Source organism: Fundulus heteroclitus, chromosome 20 (assembly GCF_011125445.2).
Source record: "Fundulus heteroclitus isolate FHET01 chromosome 20, MU-UCD_Fhet_4.1, whole genome shotgun sequence".
Taxonomy (NCBI): domain Eukaryota; kingdom Metazoa; phylum Chordata; class Actinopteri; order Cyprinodontiformes; family Fundulidae; genus Fundulus; species Fundulus heteroclitus.
This window is the reverse complement of record NC_046380.1, coordinates 32,627,401-32,648,886: the sequence shown is the minus strand read 5'-3', so window position 1 is coordinate 32,648,886 and position 21,486 is coordinate 32,627,401. Positions and strand designations below refer to the sequence as shown.

General features: G+C 37.8%; 1 protein-coding gene across 5 annotated transcripts in view; it reads right to left on the bottom strand.

Annotated features, from left to right (window-relative positions):
• Nucleotides 1-21,486, bottom strand: part of slc2a9l2 (solute carrier family 2 member 9, like 2) — a 175,908-nt gene that overhangs the window by 64,174 nt on the left and 90,248 nt on the right. For all 5 annotated transcript variants that reach the window (XM_036151857.1, XM_036151858.1, XM_036151861.1 and 2 more), the window contains 2 exons: nucleotides 6,627-6,728; nucleotides 4,033-4,108 (listed from right to left, as the gene is read on the bottom strand). In XM_036151857.1, the coding sequence (XP_036007750.1) occupies nucleotides 4,033-4,108; nucleotides 6,627-6,728 (178 nt within the window). The remainder of the gene's footprint in view (nucleotides 1-4,032; nucleotides 4,109-6,626; nucleotides 6,729-21,486) is intronic.

The window sequence follows — 21,486 nt, the reverse complement described above, 5'->3', positions numbered from 1 at the left end:
ATCATGGCATTATGATAGTTCTGTGATACTGACAGTAGCTTTATAGCTTTATTTTATCCTGATCAAACGGTTTTTGGTCTTTTGTATAAGCATATAACGTGGCTATATAGCTTTAAGCTTTTGGGTTTTAACACTGCTTTTTAATTCTTACTTTGAAACTAAAATGCCCTTAAATTGTTCAAATATGCCCTATCATAAGTAGGCCTACTTGTCCGCCTTCTGTCCCAGCTCTCTCTTACAAAATCTACATGCCTACATGACACACCACTCAGTACACCTTGTTATATTGTTTCAAATGCTTCTTTGTCAGGAATTTTTTTCACTTTTTCTGTTGCAGATCAAGTTACCTTTCATGATACAGCATACCCACTGCTACAGAATACCAATAGGACAAATTATGAAATATACTTCAGAGCTTGAACTTATGATAGTAATATTAATTTTGCTGAAAGAACAGGTATACCAAGTATCAAGTATAGATGTGCTAAATTGTCTATTTTTTGGTATAATTTTAACACTTGAGAGCGAGACAAAGAAACATGAAGTATTCATCAGGCTTGATGTTGTCCCTTTTGGCAGTAGGCTTATTAAAGCCAGCAAAGAGCCAGGAATAAACTCCCACTGGAACCTTATTTTTATAGGGCAATTCTGCAGACACAAACTTGCACAGTGTCAGCACAACATCTGCTGCACAGGCACATCAGGGGTGGTACAGCAGTGCATGACAAGGCAGCGAGGACCACAACAGCCAATCACCACAGACATTTTTTTTAGTTCAATATTTTAAAAGGATTGTTGAAAGAACTAACAGTCAGTTTGGAGACATTTAAAAAGAAAAAAAAAAACAAGGGAAACCTCAAAACATGCGTTGTTCAATTGCACTTGAGATGAAAATAAAGTAACCAGTAAGTTAGTGCTCCAGGAAAAGCTCAGTACCAACAATGGGGCTTTTATCCACAGTACTGTGAAAGGGTGTTTCACACCAAGGTCACTGCACATCAAATTCTTACATTAAAATTAGGGCTGGGTATCGATTCAAATTTCAAGAATTTACTCAATTCTGATTCTCAAGATTTAGAATTGATTCTTTTTCATCCGATCCAATCTCAAATTGCATCGGATTCAGCTGTTACCTGAATTACATGACTGTGTAGTTATGCAACATATTCAGACTAGTATCATGTTAACATTCAACAGCAAATTAATAAATTAACAAATCAATGCCTCTCCCTCAATGTTGAGACGATTGCATTGTTAAAAATATGACATTAAAAATTCACCTCCCGGACTGGAGTGTTAAGGCTTCTGTGATGCATGTTGCATCCATACTTCCAACCACTAGGTGGAGCGTGGCGCTTTTTGTTTGTGTCCTGCTGAAGTCTCAGAGCAGAAGAAGTACTAAAAACAGACTAACACGGTTGTTAAGCTAAAGTCGGCTCTCGGTGTGCTTTACTCATAAAAACACAATATTACAGCTCTCACATACTCGGGTGTGCTGTGCGCAGACTGTAGCCTGCACGGACTCTCCACTCACCTTTTACCGTCATAGTCAAGCATACCTGTTGCCGACATTTCTTTTGACAAATTCCTATAATTTCCACACTTTTTTCCCAGTGGGACGGAGTGGGGGAAGGGATGGCGAAATGTTTGATTAGCTTAGCTAGTGGAGTATGTAGAACTGTTTCTTTTCCAGCAGGCACCACCGCACATCTGTCAGTTAGAATAGAGGGACTGTGATGCCATGCGTCCTGGAGACCGCCTGCTTGGAGCAGCTCAGTGTATCAAGCTCTTTGTTACATATAAAACGGTTAAATGTAAGTACGTTATGCCACCGGGGAATTTATAGTGTGACACCGCGTACGCATATGTGGCCATAAAAATTGAGCTCTGTGCCTGTCAGACTAATGTCCGCGCAAGTAATGCCGGCTCACACATTAAAGTTCACAGTGGAAAATAAATTTGGCTATACGAATCAGTCTTTAGGAATTAATAGGAGAATCAGTTAATAATTGCAAAAATCTATTTTTTTTAACACAGCCCTAAATAAAATTATGGTATTGCTTATTAAACTTTGAAAACCAGCATGGCCCCATATGGAAAAATAACTTTCCCAGTAAACATATCAAGTTGTGCGAGTCATGATGGCAGCAAGAAGTTGTGATAACTGACCATGGGTATTTTACGTCACCACAAAGAGATTTTGACCAACTCTACTTCCTAGACTTTTTTTAAAGTATTGATCTAAATTGGAGGGTTAACCATGGATCGTTTTCAAGTAATCCTTTATTTTTCCAACACATCTCTTCTGGCTGGAAGTAAATATTAATATACTGGACTGGTCTAGCCAGAGTGCCAATCTTGAATCTAATACAAAGGAGCAAAACATTACATTGATGGCAAAGAAGACCTTTCAGCTTTTCAGGTACTCGGCCAGCATATTTCTAACTGTGTAAATGAGCTGACACAAATGTGTTTCATTGTATTATTGTTGCTGTTGTTCCTGCAGCAATAAAAGGACTGATGAAGAAAAAGAAATACTACCAATTTTTTTTTTTTTAGCTTGTTGAAAATTAAAACATCAGCAGTCATTAAACTATACATTCTAATAATTGCTGGTATAGTTGACATTTAAAATAAAGACTGATTAAAACTTCTAGGAAAACTTAAGAGGCAGAACTGGATGAGCCATTGCTTCTTCAAGCTCCCTTGTGAACTCCCTTTTGTTTTGGTATTACAGTTTGTTTTCTTATTTACATTTTACTTATAAACATTTTATTCATGTTTTTGGATTTGTTTTGTTGAAATCATAACTGTCCAGAAAGAAAAAAAAGAAAGACAGAACTCATAAATGTAAGTGATTTCTTGATTGTACCAGTTTGGTAGACACACAATCTGTCTTGATTTAACATTTTTTGTAAAACCATAAATAAAACCATCCGTGTTGAAATGAAAACAAATACAGGCAAAATGTTTTAGAAGAAATAATGGTGACTGGCCAATTACAATGTCCAACAAAAGAAAAAGGATGCAGCTTCAAGTAACAAAGAGAAAATACAAGGAGTGGTTCAGTAGAAAATTCAATATCTGGTATAATGCAACCGCAAATCCCTAAAGAGATTGAAGTGGGTCATAGAAAATAGATTGGTTCATTATAGAAAAGCAGCAATAACAGCAAAAAACTGAAGAGAGTTTCAAACAGAAATGTATAGGAAGGAATTAAGAAATGTTGTGGCCATACTTGTCATAACTAAGAAAGGTCTATATTTCTTTTCTTTTAGAAAGAAGCAAACATTGTGTTTTAGAACAACGGTGAAATATCTGGGCCACCGTTCCCACGTTGAAGCCAATTCAGAGGTAAGGATGGGTCCTCGTTCATCCACTCAAAGGCTCATAGCACAACTGAGTCTTTACCTCTTGTGAATACTTTTCCTTTTCCATCCCAGTGAGAGGCTTTATTCATTTCGAGGGGCTATAAATTATCTGTGTGCTGAAAAGCAATATCCTTCTCAATGATCACCACAGTAGTGCACTTTAGCAAGAGGACCACAACATTTTTACAGAGTAAGGCGTTTCAGGATGTTTTACTTTTAAGTTCTCTCTCTTTTTTCCTTATTCCACTGAAGGACACGATCTAATGAGCTTCACCTCTAAATCCATATGCCATGATTAGGAAGACTGTCATCCCATCCCACAGGCTCTTTGTTGGAAGAATCTTCCCAAGAGATATGAATATTACAGTGACGCCCTCACCTTGACACAAAAAGTCAACCTCTCACCAAGACCTACGGCCTCACATTCTTGGATCTGCAGCGTCATGCATATACAGTAGTGTATAGGTCCTGTTTAGTATGCAAATATAGGACAACACCTTTCAATGTGGCATGCTAGTTTGCTGATTATTCAAGACCACAGATGGGAAAGTCATATTGATTAACCATCAGCACTGAATAACTACAGACAAATTGAAATCAGCCCACCCCAGCATTTACACAGTTTCTTTAAGAGTGGTTCGAAAGAAAGTGGTGGTTTTACCTGGTCCTGAGCAAAAGCCTGCAATAACAGCCAGTATACAGATGTAACTGAGGTATGGCACCCATGACACACTGTCCTGGAATGACACGAGGTAAATGCTTAATTTCAAATTACATAAAGATACTTTAAGAGGAAACATATTTTTCCAACATGCAAAAGCCTGTTGATCACTTACAAATCAGTTATAACAACAAAACTCTGACATCTACATTAATACACATAGCGTAGTATGTTGTTCTTTAGAAAATGTATATATTAAGACACCTTAAACCTTTTCACATTGTGTGGCATTGAAAAAAATGTAAAAAAATTATGACATTTCATTCATCCCCTTTTAGGGTTGTTAGAGAACATTAGAGAATGTTCCACCTGAGGAGCTGGCCCAAGTGGCTGGGGAGAGGAACGTCTGGGCCTCCCTACTGAAGCCGCTACCCCCGCGACCCGACCCCGGATAAGCGGAAGAAAACGGACGGATGGACGGACGGAAAGAACATTAGTTAACAAACAGCAACCTGAAGACCAAGCAACACAGGAGACAAGTCGGTTGTGGAGAAGCCTAAAAGCCGAAAAAGGTCTCATGTAGTCAAAAACCCTGTAGGGAACTCAGCAAATATGTGAGAGAAATGTGCTCTGGACATATGAGACCAAACATTAATGTTTTGACCTACATGCACGACATTTTGCAACTCTGAAAAGTAACACGGCAAATCAGATTGACGTACCACTCCTTCTCTGTTACATGGTAGCAGCATCATGCTGTGGAGATTCCTCTCTTTAGCAAGTACGAGGTAACTGGTCAGAGCTGATGCAAAGGTCATTGGAAATAGCTCCAAGCTAATCATTAATGAAAACCGGTCTGAGGCAGCAAAAGACATTAAACCAGGACAGAGGGTCACCTTCCAGCATTGTAGTGACCTTAAACATACAACCAGAGCTCCCATGGAATGGTTAAGATCAAAGCATATCCGTGTTAAAATGGCCCAGTCAAAGTCTAGAAATCCTGTTGAAAATATGGAGCAAGACTTAAACATTAATGTTCACGGATGCTTCCAGCCAATCTGACTTATCTTATGATGAAGATGAAAGGGAAAAATGCTCTCCTAAGATGTACAAAGCCAGAGGAGACATGATGCTTAATCGCTACAAAAGAAAGTTCTACAAAATATTGACTCAGAGGGGCTGAGCACAACTTCGCTTTTCATAAGTAAGATAATTTGCTTGATTAAAGCTTGGCATGTTGTTTTATATGCCAATTTTGCTTTAAGCTTAATTTTCATTAACCTGTCTGGGGTCTTCCTTGGTCCTGATGATACTCTTCATGTTCTTCATGCATCATTTTCTTTACTTTTCATAGCAATCATTCACTTTCTGTGGGCATCACAAAAAATCCTGATGAAAAGGGTGTGTGTGTGTGTGTGTGTGTGTGTGTGTGTGTGTGTGCGTGCGTGCGTGCGTGTGTGTGTGTGTTCTGGTACTTGCAGCTGAGTGATAACATGTTTTGCTCATTTTACTAGTAAAGTGAGGACTTTGATGTAAAGTAAGGGTGTCCAAACTTTTCAGGACATGGGCCAAAATTGTCAAGTCAAAGGGACTCGAGGGCCAAAAAAGGAACACAATTAAAAAAAAAATGTGTTAATTTCTTACCAGCTCTACAAAACATGATAATTTTAAATAAATAAATGAGTCAGACTGTTTGTAGAAAATGATTGTGTAAATCATTGTAGATTCAAAGGTAAAAAAAAAATGGGTTTGCTCATTTGTTGTATTAAATGATGGTCATCCAGTTTGCAAATTATTTTGAATAATTTAATTTGACTCTAACAATAATAAACTGAACTCTTGTTGGTCTAGCAATACAAGAACAGTATTTGGGTCAGTTGTTCTTTGAAAACACTTGTTGTTATTAGCCAATTTTAATAATTGAATTCAAAGCCGATTTTAATGCACCAAAGTCTGCATTAGAGTTATCAAATATCATTGGATAGATGTTACTGTGAATTTAAAGAGAATGTCAAAAGGGGGTTTATTAAAAGATGAATACTTTGTGTTGTAGCTACTTAACATTTTCACTTTTCTGTAATCAATTTGCCCTAATTTAAAACTAAACGTTTCCATCTGCATCAGCCACATGTGAACCTTTATTCAAATGCAGTTGGGGGGCCACCCAAAATTAGTACAGGGGCCACAAATTGCCCGCGGGCTGCACTTTGGTCATGCCTGATATAAAGTGTGGACTGAAAAAAGGGCCTCACTTTACTTTTTGGGCTAGGGTTTAGGTTTAGGACTAAGCTGTCATTTAGGTCTAAGTTATGGTTGAGTACAAACCGGTAAAGGTTAGGGTTAGCGCTAGGGTCAGGGTTAGGCCATAGAAAGGCTTGAAGATGAATGCAAGTCCGGGGAATTCAAGGCACGATTCTCACTATGTTCATGAAACAAGGATGTGTGTGTGTGCGTGTGTGTGTGTGTGTGTGTGTGTGTGTGTGTGTGTGTGTGTGTGTGTGTGTGTGTGTGTGTGTGTGTGTGTGTGTGTGTGTGTGTGTGTGTGATTATACTTCAGGTACAGTTTGGCTTGTGTAATAGGAAAAGTGGCTCACCTGGAAGTTGAGGAAAACTGTGAGCAGGCTGAAGAATACTGCCATGGATGAGAAACCAAATATGAGAAGGGGTCGTCTACCGATTCGCTCAATCACCAGACCCTGATGGTGAAACAGAAACAAAGTAAAATTGTGAGTTCTGTCTCACAACACAAAGATTAGAGAGCAATTACTGTTTATTCAAAAATCTAAAGTACAGGTGAGGCAATTTCAAATGATTGAAAGATAGGTGGTTATTCTCCCATTTTGTTTTAAATTGCTGTTTTTAAAAAAGGAACCCTGTATTTTTAAAGAAGCCGGACAGAATAAGACTGAAAATCGATTCAACTCGCAAAACATAAAGTTCACATTGTATGAAAGAAAATGTCACTGTCTTTAAATTTGTTATATCAATTCAATGTAAATCAAACTTCTGCATCCTGCACTCTTTACTCTGCGATGTCATACTATGAATAAATCTACAGAGTGGAGTCTTAATACATCTTGAAAGGTATGTCTAAAGCACTCAAGGTACAATTAATTAGTTTTTGTCTTTGTTTCATTCATCTATTCTTCACTGGGGATTCAGTTTATGCTGTATGGTTGCAGAAGAATTCTGAAACATATGTTCCAACACTGCTATAGGTTTCCAGATAAATCTGCAACAAAACAAAAAAACGCATGGTAGCAGGTCATGACAGGGACCAGGCGTAGGCTAAAATGGACATATTTTATTTACAGTTACCAATCATGTATACTAGTTGGAGAAGGAAAAGAATAACATCAAGCAGCACAAATGCAGAGAATGAACACGAAGAGCAAGATGTGCTGTGGAAAACATAGCAAACATATTGCCTGATTCAATTATGCGCAAGTCATGAACTCTTTTATACCTTTTATATGGAGTTTCTGAGGGTTCAGTTTTAGGCACCCTTGTTTTTACTCTCCATCTGCTCTCACTTGGATCCATCCTTCAAATGCACGGCATTTTCTTTCATTTTTATGCTAATGATAGCCAGAGCTATGTGCCACTGAGGTGAAACACAAACTCTTTCACATCTCTTCTTGAATGTCTGAATGACGTGAAAGTGTGGATGGCTTTTAACTTAAGTTTTAATGAAAAAATGACAGATGTGATGGTTTTTGGTGGCACATCAGAGAGTCTGCCTTTTGACCTGGACTATCTTGACCTGTTTATAAAGCAGACGGCAACAAACCTGGGTATTAAAATGGATAACTGTTTTTAAATCTGACAGCCAGATCAAAGGTGTTGTCAAATCCAGCTTCTTCCAGCTTCAGCATTTGGCCAAAATAAAGTCTATGATAACTTTGGAACGATTTATTACTGTATATCAGGCAAGCTTCTTCTTTGCCCATTTTAAAATGTTTTTTTTAAAGCCTCATCTTTTTACCTTGGCTTTAAGATTATGTTGGTGTTTGTTGATTTTATTCACCTGTTTTTTCTATGTTTATTTTCATATATTGTTTTTATTTACAATACTGAATTTTATGCCGTTTATATTTGTGTTTTGTTTTTTGTACAGCACTTTGGTACCTCTGTGTTTAAAGGGTTTTATAAATAAAGTTGGATTGGGTTGGATGAAATCAACTTCTTTGCTCCACTTACACTTATGCTACACAGTTGTACAGTTGGTAGTACGGTTGCCTTGCAGCAAGAAGGTCCTGGGTTTGAATACCGGCCTGGATTCTTTCTGCATGGAGTTTGCATGTTCTCCGTGTGCCTGCATCGGTTCTCCCCAGGTACTCCGGCTTCTTCCCACAGTCCAAAATTATGACTGTTACCTGGTTAATAGGTTAACTGTTGACCTCAGGTATGAGTGTGTATGTGTGTGTGTTCATGATCATTTGTCCTGTGTGTTTCTTTGTTGCCCTGGGATAGACTGGTGTACTCTGCTGAAGATACACAGTAGGCCCACCACAACCCTGCATGGATAAGCAGCTATAGTCAATGGCTGGATGCATGTTCCATTCCTGCACATTCTAGAGCAGGCATAAGCAAACTATGGCCTGCGGGCCATATACGGCCCCTCAAGCTTTTTAATCCGGCCCTCTGAATTTGTCTATCTATCCTGAGATTTGCCACAACAAAACTTGCACTGGCAAAAAAGGGAGACACAGCACTGTTTGGAAAATAATTTGTACAATAAGCCTTGTATATTCATGCTTTACTACCTGTTAAAGGCAATACCTTTTATGCAATGGGTTTTACATGTCATTTTTAGTAGTTTACTCAAATACTTCAAACATCTGCTCCTGGCCCGGCCCCTCTGTCAGATTTAAGTACCCATTGTGGCCCATGAGTCAAAAGGTTTGCCCACCCCGGTTCTAGAGCGTACATAATAATGGATTAATAAATCATCTGTATGACTGCTGTGTTGACATGTCACTTGTTCGAGGCAAAGGCAGCAGGATACAAAGCTTATAAGTGCTGAACAAGTGAGTAAATTAGTCAAGTGATGAACATCAAAATGAACTAGAAATCATCATCACCACTTGTTTCAATCTCTGCCCCCATCTTATCATTGTCCACCATGGACATCTAAAGCTGAAGCATGTCAAGAAGGATCACTCCTCCAAGTAAAAAAAATCCTGTGTCTGACTGAATGAAACGGCTTTTAGAAGCCAACCAGGTGTCACGTTCTGGCTTGTCTGCTGGCTGCCACTCATCCTGCACCGTTGCAATCAAGATTATCCGATGCAACTGTGAGCCTCATCCTGTGGCAGCTCAATCAAGCTCTTTTTTCTTCCCCTTCATCTGTTTATCTGCCTATATATACCAGACTTGAGCAAACAGGCAGCACCAGATTATTGAAAGCATTGTGCCAGTAGAGGTCCAGCGATTCTCCCCTGCCTGATTCCGTGTTCATGACCATGGCCAAGTTCTACAGACCTTCCTGCCTTGCCAAGCCCCTGTTACCATTGTCCATCCATGATGAACTTCTGCTTTTTCTAAGTTTTCTGGACAATGATCTTGGACTGTTATCTTAACCATGACCTTTGCCGAGCCCTAAGGATTTGTCTGCCTGCCTCTGCCTGCCTGCGTATGAATCACTCCTGTCCATCGTAACTGATTACACCCTCTGCCCATCACCTGCATGTCACCTCCTGCTGCAAGCATTCAGCTCGCCACTGGCAGACTCATCGCTGTTGTCTAGCAGAGGTTTTTTCCCATGTGTACCAGATTCCTATTAATAAATCTTTTAAGAGAAACACCGTGTCTGTTTCGAGTATCAGGTTCTCTCCTTGTCTGATTCCTGGCAGCGAGCGGTCACTCAGCCAGCATAATGTTTATTAAATCCAGCAAATCAGCCTAAAGGTCAGATCTTTGTGTGTGTGTGTGTGTGTGTGTGTGTGTAGATGTGTGTGTGTGTGTGTGTGTGTGTGTGTGTGTGTGTGTGTGTGTGTGTGTCCCTCCCCTTGTTGACAACTGGGCCAGCTATGTACGGCCAAACCTCACAACATTCAGGTGATGTTCCCTAAAGAGACATTAGTTGTAATTTTCCATGCTTTTTACAAACGTTGTATTATGGTGAAACCTTGAATAGAAAATTCATATTACTTGCATCCTGGAATTTTTACAGAATAATTGTATGGTTATTTTTAAATAAAACACATTTCTGTCCATTATATCTGCTATGCCTCAAGGGTAAGAAGTCTTCTGAGTGATGGTTCATTTCTAGTATCATTATAAACAACACATTAATGTTTTTATGTGATTTTCCACACTTTTCTGTGGATTTCCTTTTCTGCCACACTGTTTCTGCCTCATCCATAATTCTGGGTCCACTTCTGTCATCACCTGGGCTCCTCTCAGGATTTCAGATCAAGCAGTGGGCATATGATCGAGGCTTTAGCAAAGTAGAGGCTATTGCTCCTGGCCTTGTTTCAATTCTGCCTCTAAGACTAAAAATTTATAGCACAGCTTCAATAGTTCTGAACCAGTGGGATTACATGGGACTGAAGAAAAAAAAAGTAATTGCTCTTTGCATAAAATGGATCCTCCTTCCACCGGGATGGATCAGTTTGAGTGGAGGGTTTTCTTTAGTTTGTTTGTTTCTTTTTTGGCAATGCCGATTCATTTTCTTGATGTTTTCTAGCACTTTCCTGGTGGAATGCCCCAGACTGTGCCTCTGTTCGATTTGGACCTCCTCTACACACGATGGAATTTACTCAGACTCCTGAATGTGTGCGCGTGCACATGTGCACATCCCAGTAGGCATTGAGACGTTTCTCTCCCAGACACTACCCACACTGCAGCGGCATGCGTTCTCACACAAACATCAACGAGCAGCTAACACACGGCTCATTAGGGGTCCCGGAAGATTTGCGGGAATGGATATTTATGAGGCTGAACACGTGTATGTCTTTGAGAGAGAGAGAGCTTGATAAGGGAGGCAACAGAAGTTTGTCTACTGTAGGCCTGAATAATTTATCACCAGCATCAGACAACATCATGTGAATTTCTACTTCATTTAGTGTTCACTCCTCCACGTACATAAGCCAATTGAAATTGTTTTTTCATGTGTTATTAATTAAGAAAGCTCTGCGACCGAAGCAGCTTCCTTTGCAACTAAAACACACCTGGAGAGATGACAAACGCAATGTTCTTTTAGTTCTGATGTATTTTACCTACAAAGACGCTAAACTAAATAAATAAGACCCTGGTTTGCAGACACGCTCCAAACTGGGGCTGCAGGGTTCAGGCATGTGGTTGCTGCTTCCCAGCTGATTCAATGGCCGGATTACTTCCTTAGTACACATTGGTCGTTGTGAGTTTCTCATTATGTGATAACATTGTAGATGTCATCGATTCGTCTTGCCTTTTTACAAATCTGACTTTGTAAAGTGCCTTGAGATGACATTTTTCATGAATTGGCGCTATATAAATAAAATTTAATTGAATTGTGGAAAAATAGCATGGTTTAACACAAAACAAAATCTAAACCAAAAATATTAAACATGATCTTATTGTTTTTTTTAAATGCATAAGAAACAATCAATTATATTGTTTCTCCTAAAACAATATAAGGATTATTACAGTTATAGCAATGTTGTTTATGACATTCTGTGGTATTTTGATACATAAACACATATGAAGAGCAGATGTGGGTAGTAACTAGTTACATTTTACTCATTTGCATTTTCTGAACAAAATGTACTTTTAGGAGTAGTTTTATGGCAGTGATTTTTACTTTTGTATTTGAGTCATATTATTACTCAAGTATCACTACTTTTACTCGAGTAAAATTTCTGACTACTCTACCTACTGTGAATAACTTCTTGAATAAAGAACAGACTTGTTTTAACCAACAATGGAGCAGAGAGACAAAAACCTAGAAACCTAGAGCTTATGACAAAGTGAGACTTCTTATTTGTACATGTGCTTTGTTATTTTCTAAATATATATATATATATATATATATATATATATATATATATATATATATATATATATATATATGCTTTGTTATTTTCTAAATATATATATATATATATATACATATATTCTTTCTGCTGAGCTCATTGAGCCATTTGGAGGTAAAATGAACAGTAGATATTGTCAATGGAAGTACTTTACACGGTTCTAACATACTGTACATACATTAACCACTACAAGTATTGCTGTCAAGTTTAATGTTGACAAGATTGATTTAGAAAAGTGCTTCTTCTGCCTGAATTTGTTAGTTTGCATTATATTATTCTTTGTATAATTTTATTTTAATTTTTGTCTTTAAAATACCAGAATTTGCAAATAACCTTATATTTTTGTATGTTTGATTACATCATTTTAAAATATTAAATCATCAGCTTTTATGATTAGTTTCTTAGTACTCGAATAGCCTTCTCACTGAATACTCTTTTACTTACTTGAATAATTTCCTGGCTGACAATTTTTTTACTTTTACTTGAGCAAAAATTGTTGAAGTAGTGTTACTCTTACTTGAGTAGCACTATTTTTGGCTGCTTTACCCACCTCTGATGAAGGGAAAGGCACTCACTAAGTCAGCATATTCATATGCACTGGATGATGATAACTTGTTTTTTTTTTTTCAGCTAAAATTTATCTGCCACCATCAAGTATTAAATTATACATCAGTCACAAGTTGTCATATACATTTGATTTCAGGTTCAGCTAAAATGGTACAAGACAAAAAATGGGTTTTTCTCTTTATCGGATGAACAGTCAAAACCAAAATCAAGCCCACAACCAGGACGTGTGTTTTGGATAGTAAACAAGACATGCATATATGAAGGGATATTAAAACTGTGAAAAAAAAAATAATTTAGGGCAGTTAGGACATTTACATGGGCCCTGATTTACAAGGGGGCGTCATTCTAATTAAACCATAACTAAATCGCATTCAGACCTGAGCATGTCATCAGGTTCAGCATAGGCCTGGGAAGAACCCATTCTTAATTTCATATCTGAATTAAAGAATTAAAGACATTAAAAGTTTCAGAGATACATCTAAAACTTGCTGGACACCAGCCCATTAATTCTGACACTGGACACTACTGAAAAATCAGCATTTTTTTTTCTCATATCATAACCAAGAAGATTTCTTTCACGGAGGCATTTGATTAAAAAATGCAAATAAAGTGGTAAAACTAGGGCTGGGCAAGTTAACGCGTTAATTTCGCGTTAATTCATTAGACTATTAACGGCGATATTTATTTTATCGCGCATTAACGCATGTTGCTCACATCATGCTTTCAGTCAGTGTCAGTCAGCACGCGCGCTGACTGCAGCGCGCTGTCACGGCAGCACTCTCCCCCTCCCCTCTCGTACATGGCTCAGCGGCGCCAGCCAATCAGCACGCAGGCTCAGCCTGGCCCGCGCACTCAGCTCTCACACAAACTTAATACACAAACAGCTGAGAGAGAACGCAGCAGCGAAAAAACATGAACAGAGGAAGTAGCACCGTTCGGCTTTATTTTAATACCGTAAATGAAATCAAGCTGTGTGTTTTGTAAAAAGCCGGTTCATTTAAGTGGAAACACAACAAATTTATCTAAGCACGTGAAAAAACATGAAAACGTCGAGCCCCAGAAACGGAGAGAGGAGACGAAACTTCTCTCATTGCCCCGACAGACCCACAGACTGACGTCTCTGACTGAGGCGTTTCAGTCCTCCAGGGAACATCCAGGTAGATCAGTGGATGGATGGATGGATGGATGGATGGATGGATGGATGGATGGATGGATGGATGGATGGATGGATGGATGGATGGATGGATGGATGGATGGATGGATGGATGGATGTTACTGGAGCCCACACATAACATGTAATTAAGACCTTGAAAGAACCTAGTACATATATTAAAAAGTGTTATTTAAGATAAGATAACATTAGCTAATCCTTTTTTTATCCCACGACGGGGAAATTTATAGGATTAAAGCAACAGGCAGGTGCACACAACACAGACAAAATTACATAAGGATTGAAATATATAAGAGGTGGATTAGCGAAAAAACACTGAACATAACATTATTATTATTATTATTATTATTATTATTATTATTATTATTAAATTGTAATAATAAAATAAAAACCACAAAACCCAAAAGGTCAACAGTTTCATGATACATCAAGCTTAGGGACTGGCTAATATACAGCAGGTCAAAAAAGGCCATATTTTGGCTGCAGTGCTTGTTCTCTTATGAAGAAAAGATCAACTAGTGCACTAAATTCAATAGATGGGTTGAAAATATCCAGTATAAAATAAGTGCTACAAATGTTACAACACTTTTGTTCATATGGCAGCAGAACATTAAAATAAAAGTGCTCTTTACACTACTTTTGAATTCATTCTTGGAGTTTGTAAATACAATGCGATTAATCGCGATTAATCGCGATTAATCAGGGCGATTAATCGCGATTAAATATTTTAATCGTTGCCCAGCCCTAGGTAAAACATAAAAAAACATTTGATTGAACACAAAAGTACATTTGATCTTCCTTAAAAAAAAAAAAAAAAAATCATAAAAAAATGCAGAATCAATGGCATCAACAGTATGGATGACTGACTATATCTAAATGAATTTGAATGAGCTTACAGAAAAGTGTTGCAAGTAATTGTAAGTTATTAATCAAACTCAAACACACCATCTACATTTTATGGCTATATTATGTAATATAATATACCGTAGTTATATATAGATATAACATAGTTATACTATAACAGGAATTATCATTGTTTTATATTAGTATTTTAGCAGCAGTAGGATAACTGGTACCTTTGTGTTTCTCCAAAGGTACCTCCATCAAGCAATCAGCAAACGTTTTAATGGTCAACATTTTCAACATTTAATTGTTAAATTAAAACAAAGTTTACGCAAGTAACTTTTGTGTTGTAGTCCTTTAAAAAAGAGAGATCTACCAAATCAGATCAAGTAGGTTAAGACCTCAGAATAAACTAAAAATCAGTATCTGCCAAAAAAAGACTTATCGGTGTGTCTCTACTCACAAATCAATGCTCTATCCTGCTTCTTGGCAGACACAACAGTCTGGTGATTTCAGCCCTCACGGTTGGAAGGAATAAAATGTGTGGTCACAAGTTATCACGTCAGGAAGCGGATGAGTCATTTTAGACAACTGGCTACAGCTCGAGGGAGCTCCGGCCTCCCATTTACTCCATAATCTGCACTATTAGGATTTCAGTGACAAACCCAACAGAAAACAACGACAACAGTGAAATTGTGGTCATTTTTACACTTGAGTTTCGCTGCAGGCCAAATACATTAGGCAGCTTTATTTGTTTTCACGTGAAAGCCTGCTTTTTGTGGTCGTTGACATAGGTATTATTTTATTCTTTTTCAATCTGATCAGGGAATCTTTGAGCATGTAAACATAGCTATTGTTTTTGTCTCACTGCAAAACAAGCAACAGATATAAAACTTGCTTTCCTGCCAGATGAAACAGATCATTACCCTATTTGTCCCTTCTGTCATTGCTTTTCCGAACAACATGACACAGAATTTTTCAACAGAACATTTTCACTTGAAAGCATTTGCTTTCTAAACTACCTGTAGTATATTTCCGTCACATGATGTGCGTCATTTCCCACAACAAGGTCAGATTTCACATTCCATGATCACTTGTTTGTGTTTAAACCATAACTTGCCAAAGGGCCACAGATTGTGACGACATGGCCGGATGTGTGTGAATTAATGTAGAGTGGCACAAAATCCTGCGCTCTGGTATGTTAGCCAGCCGAAAAGTGACAAGCGTGCTGCATGGAAAGGGCTTTTGCCCAGTGGGGTACTAGAAAAGAGAGCAGGAGGTCAGTGGATAACATGTTGCATTTAAAGGTTCATAACTGTGTCAGTATTTTTTATTCTGGCATTCCTCTGTTGCCTCGCAATGCAGTGCTTTGCAAAATTATTTATTCACCTTAGTAATTTTTGAAATGAGTCACATGAGAACCACAAGCTTTATTGTATTTTATTGGACTTACTTTTTAGATAAACACAAAGCAGTAATTGTAACAGTTCTAAGACATGGATGTGTTTTGATGCAGAGTTTCTCTGTGCTCAGTTCTTGGTCCTCTTCTGTTTTCCTTATAGCATATTTAGAAAACACGGCCTCCTCTTTCATTGCTACGCAGACGATTGCCTGATCTACCAACCTTCTAACACCTGAAAGTTCAAGCTTCATCCAACCCCTGTCACATTGCATTGAAGACGTCAAGGCTTGGATGTTGCTGATTTGTTTTTAACTTCAATGAAAGCACAACAAAGGTTGTTCTATTTATGCCTAAATTTACGTCACGCCACCCACCTATTAAATTTGATTCCCTCAGGTCATACATAAGACAGAAGGTAACAGACTTATATGGACTTAAATATGGACTCAGATTTTAAATTTGCTGAACAGATCAGCTCTGTTTTGCAAATAAATAAATAAAAATCTTCCTTTTCAGATAAATAGCAAACCTTGAGCCAACTTTGTTGAGGCATGACTTGTAGGGAATATTACATGCCTTTATCTGTACTTATCTCCTCTACTGTAATGCACTTCATGCTGGTGTCACTGAGGCATCTCTATCACGCTTTCAGCTCGCTCAAAATGCTGCTGTCTGTCTTCTTACTGGCACAAAGAGACATGACCACCTCTCACCTGTTCTAGCCGCTCTTCATTAGTTCCCTATGTATCACAGAGTGGATTTTATTATTGGCTTATAAATGCTTAAACTGTCTTGCTCCTCTTTACGTCTTAGATCTACCAGCTGCCTGTAGCTGTGTCAAAAATTAGCCGTAAATGTAGAGGAGTTTGAGTCTTTTCTATTATGGCTCCCAAACTTTGGAACACATTGCCTGCATTAGACAGGCATCTCATTTAAAAACATGTCTTTTTTCAATAGCTTTTGAACAATTGAGTTGACATGCTCTGAAATTGTCTTTGTTCTATTTACAGAGAGTTTTATATGTCTGCGGGATGTCTAGCTTTTATTTGTTATGTACAGCACTTAGACAAAGTCACTGTTTTTTTAAGTGAGCTCTATAAATCAATTTTATATATATATATATATATATATATATATATATATATATATATATACAACCCAGCTTTAAATTTCACAACTTCCTCACTGATCTGCCTGCGTTTGTTCACTAATGTTCTCTAACAAACCTCAGAGGACTTGATAGAGCAGCTGGATTTATGCTGAAATTAAATTACACACAGGTGAACTTGGTTCTGAGAAGATAAATTTAAGGCAAGGGTGAAATGTGTCAAATCCTACTAACTTGATATTTAAGACAGGAAAAAATTGTAGATTAATGTTTTTGAAGAAAGTTCCAAATATATTTTGTGTTTTAATTCATTTGCATTCAAATATCCTCAGGCGTTCATCATCATGCAATTTTTCAAAACAGTAGCCCATTTGCAGATTTCTTAATGTCCTAAAATCCTCAACTGTTTAAACATGCTTCCGAAAATTTCTAGTTTCTTTTGTAGTCCTTCTGGCAGATGGTTGTGTTGGAAGAACAAATGTTCCACCTCATTTTCTCCTCCGAGCAGAACATGTTCAAATCATCAGAGAGTTAGGAAATACAGCGAAAGCCCATTTCAGAATGCAAATTTCTTTTGCAAGGATGAATAAAACTTTCCTAAGCATAGGGAAGAACACACTTCAAATTTTAACAGAATCCTATTTTGCCAATAGTGCAGGACTTTGTCTTTTGCTGTGGTATTTTGCAAGGTTAGGGCATACAGAGAGACGGATATATGACAATGATTAACTTTTTCCACAATATCTCTAGATCATGCAGAGTCCCCTTAGCTCACACAAAAGGTGCTCTATGGGAATCAGATCTAGGAGCTGAGGTGGCAGTGAAAAAAATTGATTTTTAGTCTGGTGAACCATATCCGTGTTAATTTAGACATATAGTTCTCACCATCCTGGTCCCTATGCATGGTGACAAGATAAATGTGTGTCCTCATTTAGCCAAGAGCACTAGCAAAAAAGAAACAGATCTCTGTGTTATGACCTGTTTATACACCTGGGAAACAAGAAGTAATGGACTACTAATAAGAGGATACTAATCATCTTAAAGAGTAGAGAATAAATGTTACATTTATCTTAAGGGCCAAAGAAATGTACCAAAAAATGTGATAGAAATATTTCCCAACAAGCCCCCCTCCCCCCCCCTCAATTCAGTGAATAAAGGCTTAATTCCTCAACATTTTTCTATGTGACATTTTTCTACTACAATAGAAGCTTAATGCAAGCTATTACATTTTTTTTTTACTGGGAGTTCCAACGGATTTTTCCGCATCCATGTCAGTCGGCTCATTAGAGACAAAAAAAACGTTATTAAACTCATCTGAATAATTCAAATAGACAAACAAATTCAAACACAAATCCTATATCCATGGCATTCGGGTCAACAACAGACACACTGATGCCCTTGTATCGCAAAAGTCCCGCAAAAAGCTATTTGATATATTCCATAAGCTGAAAACACAAGGAGGTGAAATAACTTGAAGGAAAGCAAAACATCTTGTGCTTCTGGTGGATGCACAACCATTGCCTATTCATAGCCTAATAACAATTTACTCCGACTTTCAAAAAGTTTAATTAATCAACACAAAACAAATTAGTATGCTTGGCATTGTTTGCTGTGATTGTGGCACAAACAGATCAGAATCTAGAAGTTAAAAATAAATAAATTAACACCATCCACAGATCCAAAGCATTTGCTTCTATTACAACAAAGCTGTCAACGAAACAACTAACAGGATGGTGACGAGCAAAAATAAAGAGAGCAATAGCTGTGCAGCTAAAGCTCACACAATGGCACAGTAAGAAAGTGTAAGAGAAAAACACTGCAGCTAAAAGGCTTTGCTCTGATTCCAGACAATCTGGAGGAGCACAAACAAAAGCAGACATATATTATTGTACATGATGGGGGAATACCAGAAAAAGATAGCGTGTTCTGGGTCAGCCCCTATGGAGCGTGAGTATTCCCAAAGCTCATTAAATCTGAACTGGAGAATGCCAGCAGACTGTTTATATTTCCTTACAGGTTTTTGGCACTGTCACATCAGGGCCAAAATAAGGTACCTGCCTCAGGAACGCTTTTCATCTGTTCACAATTCCTCCAATCTTTATCTAAAAATATGTCAAATGTAAGGGAGAAGAGTTTGTTGTGAATTCTGGCGGGTCTGTGTAATGGAAAACCACTGCTACTGAAAACGAACAAAGGCTGCAGTCAAGTGGACCGTCTGATATATATTTTTTTCTCTAATCAAAAATGGATAGACTAAGATATTTAGGAGATAAATCTTTTCTTCAAAATATTTCCATCTAAATTAAAATGGCATCTCAAAGCCAGGTGCAGAGTTTCATATAAGTGCCATAAATATTTGAAACCACAAATCAAATAAATCGCTCTCAGTGTTTCTTATTGTGCATATCAAACACATACAAATGCAGTTGGGGGGAAAAAATGGGATAAAGTTACTCCCACACGTTTCACAGGCGGGGGCTTAACTATAATTAAATACGGAAGCTCTGAAAGGCAAGTGAAAAAATGTGGGTGTACTCGTGAAAAACTTACTGAAATAAAAATCACTAAATCGTATACCTACATTGAAAGGGAAAACGCCTGAGTTTAAATTCTGTATGTCTGTTTTAAGAGGAACCGAACTAGAATTAGCTTTGACCGACAGCCACTGTGACATGGACAGTTGAACGTTTGGATTTCTGGAACTACTGCCTCAGACTTTAAATAAGCTGAAGTTTGTCAAATAAATTAACACACACACACACACACAGACACAGATGCACACACGTCAGCCATCCACCTTATGTGCCCTAAGAGACAGAGACGCCGTGAACAGAAGAGGAGAGCCTGTGTGCTAGGCTAAAGGCTAAAGGCTAAAGCCTCCGGTCTCTACTTAACAAACAAGATGAACAAACGACTGAGAATCAACTCCTAGTGTTCAGATGTCATCTCTGATAAACATCTGAAATATTTAGCTGTATAATGTAGACCTTTTAATCTGGTGAGGGAATTAAGCTAAATCACAATCGTAGCCACCTACATACTACGGCAAACTAATGCTAAACTAGCGCCGCGGTCTGATCTGCCGCCAGATGAACGCTTATCCAGGTATGGCTGTGTTCTTGGCTGGGGACTTTAACAACGTAGAACTACGGGCTTTACTCCCCAAATTTCACAGATGTATGATATCACCAACCAGAGACAATAGCTCTTTGGATCGGGTCTACTGCCACATTCCACTTGTACTATTTATTGCACTTTATTGCTCCAATTCCACTACTTTTCCCGCTGAGCCACAAATGTCCCAAGAAGGGTGGTTTTTCCCCAAAGGTCAGTCTATCTGCACTTGAAACCAAGTTACTGTAGGACTCAGTGAATTAATACAGTTTTGATCTATCAAAGATCAAAGATTGTCTCTATCAAAAAAAAAATAATTCTGAGTATTCCACATGGGGAGCAACATAGTTATTTAATGAGGAGAGCTGCAAGGAAACATTTCCCACTGCTTTTGGTAAAGTGCTCCTGTTTGAAAAAAGAAAAACTTTAAATGGACCTATAACTCATATGCCTTGGAGAGAAATTTGCCAAAAGATATCTGTTGTTAAAAGCCCAACCCATTTAAGGGGAAAAACTAATAACTAATAAAATGCATCAGATTTGCTTTCCTTATATCTAGAATAAATAAGAAAACAAGGTAAAAATGTATTTGTTGTTTTAAATTACTGATAGGTAACTCTGGATTTAAAAAAAACCTCTAATTTAAAGGAGCTGCTTTGTAAAAAGTTCTTAGATATTTTCTTGATGCAAACTATAGTAATGGTCAAAACCTGCTCCAGCTTCCTAGGATTCACAAATTCAGTGTTTAAATCTAAAGTTATTTGTTTCAGTCTCTGGCCTACAGCTTTGTGCATCCCTAGTTGACATTCAGGGTCACAATAGATACTTTCAGTCTTTTGTTACTGACTTTCAGGTATTTTTTCTTCCTCTGCTGTCACATTATCCAGGTGTTTGGGTTGTTGTTTTCTTGTGTTTATGTTTTCAGTATTTCCTTGTTGTTTATATATCTTAATTTTAGTCTTGCCATATTAGTTCATTATTTTTTGTTTAATTTCTTAGTTTATTCTTGTGTTCTGTCATTTTGTGTTATTGCATTTATTTCTCTCAGTCATAGTGTCTTAGTTCAGCTTTCTCTGTTAATTAGTCTCCCTCCCTCAGCTGCCGGCCTTCCTTGTGCCTCAGCTGCTCCACATTTCCTCTAATTAGCTTCTGTGATTCATTTATCATCCTCCAACCCTGCCTTAGTATATAAGCTCCCTGAGTCATTTTGTTCACTACAAAATGTTTCCAT